The sequence below is a fragment of the Astatotilapia calliptera genome, chromosome 8, assembly GCF_900246225.1.
Source record: "Astatotilapia calliptera chromosome 8, fAstCal1.2, whole genome shotgun sequence".
In the NCBI taxonomy this organism is placed as follows: domain Eukaryota; kingdom Metazoa; phylum Chordata; class Actinopteri; order Cichliformes; family Cichlidae; genus Astatotilapia; species Astatotilapia calliptera.
This window is the reverse complement of record NC_039309.1, coordinates 12,329,106-12,340,454: the sequence shown is the minus strand read 5'-3', so window position 1 is coordinate 12,340,454 and position 11,349 is coordinate 12,329,106. Positions and strand designations below refer to the sequence as shown.

The 11,349-nt window shown below is 41.4% G+C and overlaps 1 protein-coding gene across 1 annotated transcript; it reads right to left on the bottom strand.

Annotated features, from left to right (window-relative positions):
- Positions 1–587: 587 nt before the first annotated feature.
- LOC113028370 (myosin light chain kinase, smooth muscle-like) lies at positions 588–9,463 on the bottom strand. Its single transcript, XM_026178578.1, has 17 exons — positions 9,223–9,463; positions 8,222–8,368; positions 6,501–6,659; positions 6,268–6,402; positions 5,800–5,844; positions 5,579–5,709; positions 5,329–5,485; positions 4,938–5,246; positions 4,719–4,815; positions 4,417–4,620; positions 4,008–4,225; positions 3,217–3,340; positions 2,213–2,365; positions 1,926–2,055; positions 1,699–1,780; positions 1,387–1,527; positions 588–1,159 (listed from the first exon to the last, which is right to left on the bottom strand). The coding sequence occupies exons 1-17, from the start codon at positions 9,371–9,373 to the stop codon at positions 954–956; spliced, it is 2,589 nt and encodes an 862-aa protein (XP_026034363.1). The 5' UTR covers positions 9,374–9,463; the 3' UTR covers positions 588–953.
- Between the last annotated feature and the right edge of the window lie 1,886 nt (positions 9,464–11,349).

Below are 11,349 nucleotides of genomic sequence, written 5' to 3'. Positions count from 1 at the left end.
ACATGGCTTGTTCTGTGATGTCAGAGAAAATGTATATTTTAATTTAGTTTTAGATGTCTTTACTTTTTTGACTGCTATATAAATTTGCATAAAACAGTAAATGAAATGTTATCAACCCATAACAAATCTCTCAGTTTTCAAGGTGTAGGTTTTAAAGCTCTTGTCACACAGACACTTGCATCAATACCAATTAGACAACATTTAAGCTAGCTGCCGAATGCTGTACAGATTCCCTCTGGCAGATCTGGCATAGATAAAGGATATCTACAGGGTGTACTGTTGGTTGCACGTTTTGGCATCTGTAGGTCAGTAACTACCTGATGATTGTTGCTTTTGCTTCCAATGTAAGGGGAGGTATTGTGGCGCACATTGTCGTTTTGGGCAGACCACTGCCATTGGGGAGTGCCAGGAGGAAGGTGTGTTGGTCTGCAAGAATATTTTGGGTAGGTATGAGTAAAAGTAGCTACATGAAAGCCAAGACCAACATCTTCCTATCAGAACATTGGTTTGTAACATAATCGACGTCGAACACTTTAATGGTGGATAATAAATGCATACATCCTTTGAATGTGAAAAACTTTCATGAGTTATTTTAGAACATTTATTTTTGAGAAAGTCAGCTTTTTAAAATCTTCAGTGTTTAATACATCTTACACAGCTAAATATTGTTTAAATGTACACTTTTTTTTTTTAAATGTGATTACAGTCACAGGAGAAAGACATAAACAACCTATCAGTACAACACCTTGTGCATTAGTAGCTGAACACATAAATACAGATTTTCTGAGTGCACTACTAACTACTTTGGCATCTGTACTAACCTTATCCACCAGACAAGGTAACACACGTGTATTTGCGTTGAAATTACGTGAACTCAGGAGTTTGTGACTGTCCATTCATATACCGACAAGACAAAAATTCAGCTTGGTCCTTTTTGCAATGAAGAAAAGTTGTTACGGTCGCACTTTCAGTTTGGCAGAGCACATTGCTTCCCCCAGTTTGTTTCTGGCCTTGCATACATACACCCCAGAGTCAGAAAACTTCAAATCAGCCAGAACCAGAGAACAGAGCCCTTCTCCATGATGCTCTATGGTCGCTCTGCGAGATTCAGGCACCGGCTTCTCATTGTGAAGCCATTTCACCTCTGGCTGCGGATACCCTAGGATTGGAAAAAATATAAATTTACACCAAAAGAATACAAAACAAGACAAAAAAAAAATCCTCAAATACAGAGAGCAGATTAATTTATTGTTTGTGCTAATGACTTGTGATGACTGAGGTATTTTTCTAATAATTGAGAAATGTACATGTTTAAAAATAAATGACTACATATATTGATTGTAGGCCTACGTTGTTCTTTGTACATATGTTAATCTGTTACTCTACCATTGATAACACATGTCAGCTGAGCAGCTGCTCCTACAGGGAGGGTAACGTCCTTTAGGGCCTGTTGGAAATGAGGCTCAATCTGGAGCTGGTTATCCAGCGACCGGATGGCCTCCTCTGCCTCTTGGCTCCAGCTTGGCTCTACATGAGAGTGCGGATGATGACGATGGATAACATGGAAACAAGGCTTTACTGATCATAAGAGGCTAAACTTGAAGTGACAGTCTGAAACAGCGACTCATCTGTCACATCCATGTAGATCTAGGACATGGGAGGCTATTGTGTGTATGTGTGTCCCTTTATCCGTCTTACCCTCTGAGGAGTTGCCAGCAGAGACTGGGCTGCTGGTGAGGTTAGCCATTCGCTTTAGGGCCAAAACAGCCTTGCCAGTTTTCTAGAAGTTTAAAAGGAAAAATAGAATTGGTTGACCAAACCTTTTGAAAAAATGCATTGAGATTATTGAGGACTGATACGAGTACTTAAAAAAAATACAAAACAAAAAAACAAACAAACAAAAAAAACAAACAAAAAACAGGTACCTTCCACTTGTGCTTGGCCAGAAAATGCCTCATCTTCTCCTTATTGAGGGACTTGGTGGGCCTGCGGTTTAGAGGGGTGAAAGAGGCCATCCAGCTATGGGCAAGCGCCTCGGTACATGACAGCCTGCGTCTAGAGTCGAAGTGGATGGAGATAAAGGAGCAAGTGTATGTGGTTGCTGAAATGTCTGTGATATTAATATTCACAGTTGGTCAGACGGTTTAGTAGTACTTAATTTATTGAACTACAAATGGATGTTTCTGATGGGGAAAGGCAAAGGCATTCAAACCTCCGGTCCTTTTGCAGCAGGGAACTGATAAAGTCTTTAGCTTGGTCAGAGATGTCCTCAAAACTCTCTGGGTCAAACTCGTAGCTGGCAGCAGTGACGAGAGCAAGAGTCTCAGCATCGCTGTTTCCCTGGAAGGGTGATTCTCCACTGAGTCTAGACAAGGATAAACATTATGAAAGCAAATAAGCTTCCACAGAAATTACACATCCTCATTTGAAGCTCCATTACCCAAAAATGGTATTATATTGTTGCACCCCTTCTGCCTGCAGAGCTTCCCTAATTCTTTGAGGCATACATTCACCAAGGTCCCGGAAATATTCCTCAGATTTTGGTCCATATTGACATGACAGCATCACAGAGTTTCTGTAGATTTGTTGGCTGCACATCCGTGATGTAACTTAACTCTTTCAACACAAGGTGCTCTATTGAATTGAGATCTGGTGGCTATGGAGGCCGTTTGAGTACAATGAGCTCATCGTCTTGTTCAAGGAACCAGTTTAAGGTTTATTCAGAGTGTGAAGGATGAACATCTGAAGTAATGGGTAGACTGTGATGTGCAGTTGGTATGAAGGCGCCCTCCACACTATCACAGCACCAGCCTGATGTATTGATACAAGACGGGATGGATCAATACTTTCATGTGGTTTACTATCATATGAATGTTGCAGTAAAAAATAAGATCGCATCAGGCAATGTTTTTCTAATTTTTTGGTGACACTGTGCAAATTGTACCTCAGTTTTTTTGCACTTAGCTGGTAGGAATGGTACTCAGTGTTGTTTTCTGCCACTGTAGCTCATCTGCTTCAAGGCAGATACATTCATATCGTTTTTCCATTCATTCTTGTTAGGGCTCATACCAAGGAAGCAACAGTAGATGGCTCACTGATGCCACTAGACTCAATTGTAGAAGAATGTATAATGGCACCAGGATGCCAGGAACATGTGTACATTGTCCCTTTGAAATAAATTTAACTGACACACTGGTTCACTGCAGTTTTACTTACAAGATGAAGCAGATAACTCCAATGCTCCACATATCAGTTTCCAGGCCCACAGGCTCATAGCCGATAACCTCAGGAGCCACAAACTCCGGCGTGCCATGCATCACCATCAGCGACTTACCCTCCTCTGAAGAAGACAACAAGAGTTTTTCAGAATGTCACTCTCAAACTTATCTTACAATTAGAAGATGACCTGCTCTACCTCCTGAGCTACATCGACAGAGCTGAAGATGATATTTGTTTCTTTTAACTTATTTACAGAAGGCTCTAATCACCTCTAAACAGACCACCCACTCTGGAGCTGCTGCATCTGGAGAAAAACGCTGAAATTTCCCGCATGAATTCGCTCCACATGCCTTGATACCTTTACTGAGTTAAAGTAGCAGCTCGGCAATTATCTATTTAAAGACCTGTAGGGATGTGACATGCATTGTAGATCTCTAGGAATTTAGACACTCCCTGGTGTTATCTTCATGCATGCATGCTGTGTTATTCTTCTTGCGTTTTCAAACTAAAACATGGAAAAGTTCAAGAGGTTGAAAGCGTACGAAGATACATTTATGAGTAGAAAACTCTGTCAGGAATGATGAAAAACCTTTAGCGGTGGCATTCTTTCATCCAAATCGAAACATCTGGTCTGGTCTTTAGCACTATGTGCAATATGTGTCTTAAGAGTATAAACAAGGCCTTCCCCTTTTGAACTGTGCACTGATAATGATATACCAACCAGTTATGCAAGTTTTTTTTCTTTTCTGTACCTAGTAGGACATTTCAAAATCTAGTATCAAACTCACCCAGTTCAGTAGCCAGACCAAAGTCGATGATTTTGATGCGGGTACCAGTTGTATCCACACAGACGATGTTCTCTGGTTTGAGGTCCAGATGAATGATATTCTGTTTGTGAACATACTGCATGCCCTCCAGGATCTGCTGCATGTAGCGGGCACTGGTGGGCTCTGTGTGCTCAAAGTTTTCATCCACGATGCGTTCAAAGAGCTCTCCACCTGCGATGCTAGGCAGGCAAATAACCATTCAGGGGCATGCAATGGTATGTGACCATCAAATTTGAACTTCTAATAGATGTAATGCATTTAACCTCTCGTAAAATACCTTCTACCACCACAAATCCCCTAATGATATCTTTAAGTGGAGTGTACCCACTACAATAGAGAGGTTTGCTTTTACTAAACTAAGATGACTTACTACTCCATGACCATGACCATCTCTGAACGACTATCATATGCAGCCAGACACTGCACGAGTTTTGGATGGTGAAGCTTGTTCATTAGTTCAATCTCTTTGCGAGCCGCTTTCCTCTCTTTCATGGTCCGAGCTCTGTAGAACTTCCCCGCACACTCCTGACCCGTCTCTTTTTGGGTTATCCGGTACACCTCACCAAATTTTCCTCTGGAAATGTGAACATTTAAAACAAAAACATTAAGGGAGGGTTCTAATTCCTCACGACTGAAAGTGTTAGATATGGATGCACAGTTAGAGATGCTTACACTCCCAGCTTCTCATGCACATTGTAGTGGTCCCTGACTTTATTTTGGGTGTCAGGGGTCACGATGACATATGACTCAGGCTCCGCTTTCCTTTGCTCTTTTAACACAAATAAAAGAAATGACAAAAAAGACATCTCGCAACCGGTACCACCAAAATACTACTTAGGAAATAAAAACAAAATCAAATTTTGCTAAAACTCATGCAGATATTGTACTCACTGGCAGTTGCCATCTTGACACAACCAGACTCCTGACTCGGTTCACTGATTCCTGCAGAGTTATAAGCCCTGATTCGGAAGCGGTAACGTCCCAGAGGCTCCAGTCCTGACTGGACGTGGTAGGATGTGTTCTTACAACGACTTAATTCAGTCCAGCTCTCAGATTTGTCCGAGCTCTCCTTACAGACCTCCAAGATGTACCCCAAAATTGTCGTGCCGCCGTCGTAGTTGGGGCCAGACCAGGACAGAACCAGGGACTGAGTGGATAGCTGGGAAACAACAGGCTGGGATGCTGGCGGATTGGGTCGGTCTGAGGAGAAATGTAACATTTTCGAGAAATTGCTAATATCCAAAGTCTCTCTGTGGGCATTCGTGTCAGGAATTTATCTCACCTACAACACTGAGGGAGATGGTGTGCTGAGCAGAACCTGCTCTGTTGCGTACAATGACTGTGTAGGAGCCTGCGTCCTTTGGATCAGCATGAAAGATCTGCACACTGCTATGATTTGGCGTGGTCCTGATTGACATCCGATGTCCTCCGAATATAGCCTGGAGTCAGAGACGGCCAGAAGTGTAAGTTAAGACAAAGGTAAAATTATGGATAAAATGTTAAAAAAAGCCCAACCAGTCTAACATTCTTACCTTATCCCTGTTGTAAATCCAGCAGGAAGCTACAGGGAGAGAGCTGGACTTGAACTCACAGTGCAGTAGGGCCTGCTCAGCTACTCGAACCTCCACCTGCTCTGGTGGGTCTACAAACTCCACAGGAGGTCCTGAAGAAAAGCAGAGCTAGTTTGTGTCCAAGAAAAAAATAATAATAAAGCCTGAGCTAAGTGCTGTTCAATACATAATGTGGTTCCTACCTTTACTGGTTGGTACCTGGTTTTGAAGACTGATTTCTCTAAAATCTGTGGAGATTGAGGAAGTAGATTGGATTCACAGGTGTGCTATCATGTGAGAATTTAAAAAGGAACTAACCAATGGCAGTGAAGCAGTCAAGTTTGGTTGAACTGGCAAACAAGATTTTTTGTATAGTTGTAAATAAGCACATGCCAGAAATGGGATAGACTGCAACAGTTCTTACTTACAGCCTGCTTAAAACTGAAATTTAAAAACCAAACACACAACATTTTGTTTGTTTTGTCGGCATGCATGTTTCCTCTTCCCTGCCCTCTATTATCATGAGCATATTTGCTATAAATTTGCATTATTTTCACAGGATTAATAGCATTCATGGCAGGAATAAAAGCAGAACAATTGGGGATTTTAATGCGTGTGTAACATTAAAAAGATTTTAAGGAAGTTAAACAAGTGGTCATCATTGAGCCTACCATTGTCCCTTTCTTCTCTGCTTTGCCTTGCCCCTGCCGAAACTGGGAACAATTCAGCGTTTTCATGTGACACAGCCTTGAATGTGACCTCACTGCGCAGCTCACGGTTGATTGTTCCGGGAATTTCCTTTGTTGCTGTTTCATTGTTAACAGAGTGAATCAGGCTCACTGTAAACAGATCATTTCTATGCTGCTGTGCTGATTATTAGTGGCTTTTCTGGACTTGATGTTACCTTTGACATGTAACAGAGCAGCGCTCGACTGTTGTCCTGCAGGATTCTCAGCTATGCAGGTGTACCTCCCGGCATTTTTAGGTGAGCACCGGGTCAGGCTCAGACATGCAGCACCGTTTTCGAAGTTACTCGAAATGTTACTCGAACGCAGTTTCTCACCTAAACATGAACAAGTATGGTTTTATTACAGTTGTACTGAAATGCTTGAACTAATTATTATATAATTGCTTTAGTTAACAGACCTCATAGTATCATGTTATCTCAAACAGACCTCTCTGCTTTCAGACTACTGGCTTCCACGTGGGTCTTAGAGTTTCCAAAAGTAGAATGGGAGCCAGAGACACATTTAGGAGACAAACTCCCACTCTACTTTTAAGATTAGACACAAAACTTTCCGTGTTGATAAAACTTACAGTTAGAGCTGGATCAGGTGACTCCAAATTACCCTTTACTTATGCCAAGAGATGGTTTTCTTCTCCACACAATTCACTCCCCACATGTTTATGTACCACTGTCTAACTCTGTCGTTCTTCTATCTGACCATCCCTCTCTGTTTTGGGTGATATTTGAAATAAGTGTTGTATTTTCCTTTCTTAATATTTCTAGCCAGTCTGTAGACTCTTCTTCAGGGCCTAAATCACTTTCACTTTTTATGTCTGCTGGTGTTTTCTTAGATTTTGGGGGGATTTACCAGAAATTCTAGACAAACCACTCTAGTGAAATGCACGGCTGTTACATGAGTCATACAGTACTGCGAAAAAGTGTCAAGCCACCCCTCGTTTCTTTATATTTTGCTTCCAAGAAGCTGGGTTTTTTTGAAATTGTTTTCTAGAGTGATCTTGTGCAATAGTTCTCCAGGCTTCCTGAAGGTCTTTCAAATCTTTTACTTGCTTTTCTGACATGAGACTCATTGCACAACTGAGTCAGTCAAGTCCTTGCACCTGACCATTTTCAAAAGAATAGAAAAGAAGAAATGGCAATTCTACACAACTATCCATCTCATATGAAAAGGATGTTACAAATCAAGTTCTCGGGGGGAAAAAATCCAGCAAAGCCCCGGCACAGGACCGAAGAGGGCATCTCGCCTTTCAAATGATCCACCTAGTGTTCACTAATGTCTCATCAGACATGGTCTCAGTGGAAGTGTGGCTGTCAAGAAGCCAAATTGTGAAGTTACACAAATTACACAAGAAATGGACACAAAATCAAGAAATCTTATCTAGTGATGAATCCAAATTTGAAATGTTTGGTTCAAAGCATGGTCAGTATGTATGGAGATAAGAAGAGAGATACAACTGTGAGTGTCTACAGCATGGTTGAGGCTCTGCTGTGGTTTTAAGCTGCATTTCAGCCAGCAGTGGTGAAAATCCTGTCATAATTGATGGAATAATGTATGCAGAAATGTACCATCAGATTTTGATTTTGATGTTTCACTAAATCACTGCACCTATTTCGAGGGGTGGCTCAATACTTTCCACAGAACAGCAGTATATAAAGGATTTCTGTCAATAATTATCAATCAGCAATCAATTCAAAAGGCTGATCATGCTGTATTTTGTGCGTTTCCAATGTTTGTACCAAAGTTGTATAAGAATACAATAAATTCCTACATTCCAGATTACAGTAAATAACTGTAATTTATATAGTAGATTACTGTAAAAGTTACAATAACCTGGACTTGAATAAAGTACAACATCTCCTACATGTAATCAGTCACTTACCATTGTATAGCCAGGAAATGCTCATCGGTTGGCTCCCTGTGATAACACCTTTAAAGGCAGCATCACTTCCTGCACAGACAGTACAGTCTCTGAGTGGCTCTTCAAAGCGAGGTGCTTCCAAACTCTGAACTTGTGCCTGTTTGGCATCTTTACAAAGAAAAAGGTGAAAGACAAAGGGTTTAGTTTTCACATATTTTTGCTTGTCACTGACCCAATCAGAACAGAGCATCTTATCAAACCCTAAATCACTGCCTCATGTTTTGTGTGTGTGTGTGTGTGTGTGTGTGTGTGTGTGTGTGTGTGTGTGTGTGTGTGTGTGTGTGTGTGTGTGTGTGTGTGTGTGTGTGTGTGTGTGTTGCCAAAAATGTATTTGAAGATCACTATCTTCCACTGAGTCTCAGTTCATCTGCTGTTTGAGTAATAAACACAAGTTACAGCTGTGAGCGGTGGGGAATTTGATGTCGTGTTTTTTTTAAAAAATGTGTGTTTGCAGTTGTTTATTTTGGTGTTGGAATGTCCAGCAGAGTGGGAAATGGGTGGCTGCCAGTGGATGGAGGACTGCCATCAGACTGTGTACATTAGGGGGATGAGGGGAGGGGGTGGCGGGCTGTCTACATAGTTTACAAAGTAGAGCTTCTTCTTGTCCTTTGCAGCGCTCTGTGACAGTTTTAGGGCAGGGCAGGGATAGCTCAGTAGGTAAAGTGGTCGCCCCATGATCGGAAGGTCGGCGGTTCGAATCCACTTAACGGCTACCCTGAGGTACCCCTGAGCAAGGTACCGTCCCTACACACTGCTCCCCGGGCGCCTGCTTAGTGGGCTGCCCGGGTGAATGGGTCAAATGCAGAGAAAAACAAGTAATTTCCCCATGGGGATCAATAAAGTATCCATTATTATTATTTTAGTTAAAACACAGACAAAAGGGGTGCACCCGGTGAGACATGTTCTATTTTTTAGTTCAAATGCACTAAAGTTAACATTTCACATCTTTTTCAAGGCCTTACCTGATGCAGATGAAAATCTCAGTTTGTTGTTTCCCACCAACTTCCTCTTAATGTTACCCAGTCCATTCTCTTTCTGTTGGTTCGGTTGAGGCTTGAGGGCAAATCGTAAGGTGGACACAAAAGTCTTTGGTGCCTTCCCATCTTGGTCCATCTTTGATTTCAGATGATAGCAAGTCAGCAGCTGTAGATCAGGCACTCATCTAGGCCTCCTGTTCTTCTCTTAGTTGCGTTTAGGCTCGCTCCATCTAGAATCCTTGTGTGAATCTGATGTGTTGCATGCTCACCCTGTCTGCATTCGCACGTCCTTTGAGATGCAAACAGGAGGAGCCACTGCTTTCCTCTGAAATCACTGCCTCCCCCTCTGCCCCAAAGTTCACAGGAAAAAGGTCAGTTTTATCAGACGGATAATTAGAAGCACACATGTCCAGCCCCCACTGACCCTCTGCTCCGAGAACAGAAGGAAAGACAGAAACACATGTGACAGAAAACAAAGGAGGCACTAAGAGAGGTTAGGAAATGTGTGGGAGGAAGAAAACACTCAAGCTGAAGAGAAAAAGAACGCAATAAGGTGAGGATTAAAAGCAACACAAACCAAAGGAGAGTAAAAAAACACTTACCTGCATGAATATAAATAGTATTTCTTCTCAAACCATGAGTATAGTTCCCACAATCAACTTCCTTGAGCCATTTTACTCTCTTATATTTCCCCGCGGAGCCACACCGCCAGAGCCCCCGCAGGAATCAAGAAGAGCCAGTAGGACAGCTTTTTCTACTGTGCATTCACTCAGGTGAGCAGCACACAACATTGAAACATGTCACTGAAGTGAATCTCTGTAACTGTGGGTTTGTGGGGTTGACTTTCTTTTACAGAAAGTAGAGACCATGTGACCAAACTGAGCACCACTGGTAAATGAGACACCTTTAATTCTATATGGGAAAGCTGCTGGTTGGGTGTGTCTCCAAGGTGTGCTTTCATTTCTCTATTGTTGAACAGTTGCCAGCTATAGACTGGTTTTCTCTGGTCTACCTTACGGCCATGTGAAGCTCGTTTAAATGCCTTCAGGGCTTTCTTTTCTTTCTGATACTACTCTGAAAGTGTATCTTATTATTGAGGGTACTAACCTATACTTGTGTTTAATTTAAAATTCTGAGACCAAAAATGATTCATAATATAGTAGATGTTAATACAATTTCCATAAAAAAGTAATATTCTTATGTAAGTGCAAAAACCTTATGAACCCATCTAGACGACCCAAATACTGATACATAATTGTGCATGTGCAGCGCTGCTACTGCTGCAGATTTTATAGCGCTATAGGGACCTGACCTCTACTGTACATCATCAAGAGCTGTTATGTGCTCACATAAAACCGGTTATGTAAACCGGTTGATGCTGACCTAATTGTGGCTGAATGATTATCAGAACAAGCAAATCAAATTCTTCTTCTGCCTTGCATTCAACACCAACAACAGGTTGAGCAACAGCCTATCGACATGCATCAAACAAACCCCTATAATGTGTTTTTCTTCCTCCGTGCAAGAATGTAAGGAAACGATTACATGGGCTGGTATTTGTAAGTGTTCCCATATGGCTGAGGCGCACAGTTTACATCAGACTGCGGACAAATCTCCACTGCTCAAAGCATACAGATTGATGGAGCAGACCCATGAATGATTAACAGGGTACTGATGGTGACAAAGGGCAGGTACTGGAATGCAATGCATCAGTTTTACAATTCTTACAATATCTTAAAATCTATGTAGATGCTGTGCTTTTCTCTAAAATCTAAAGATAAAAACAGAAAATACACCATGCACGAAGAGAAGTTTCTGTCTTTCTTAATCGAATCTCATATTATTTAGAAATAAACCATATGTGATCGAAAAGAAACTGTTTAATGCAATCAGCACATGCGCTTTATGAATCCATCTACTATAGGATAACATCATTAATGTACAAAATACAGTTAGCTTGATAATTTGCAGGACAAAACACACAATTTTGTGATTTAACCTCAGTGGATTTTAACTCAAGCAGTCAATGTGCAACTGAAGTGCAGACTTCAGATTTATGTAACCCTCCCAAAATCAATATATTACGGATCTAAAAAAAAAACTTAAATACTA

Excerpts from the sequence above, each read along its gene's own strand:
- LOC113028370 (XM_026178578.1), bottom strand. The coding sequence starts at position 9,373 with ATGGACCAAGATGGGAAGGCACCAAAGACTTTTGTGTCCACCTTACGA. Across the intron at positions 6,403-6,500 it reads TGCTCTGTTACATGTCAAAG|CAACAAAGGAAATTCCCGGA; the intron begins GTAACATCAAGT and ends ACAATGAAACAG. Across the intron at positions 1,160-1,386 it reads GCTGACATGTGTTATCAATG|GGTATCCGCAGCCAGAGGTG; the intron begins GTAGAGTAACAG and ends TTCCAATCCTAG.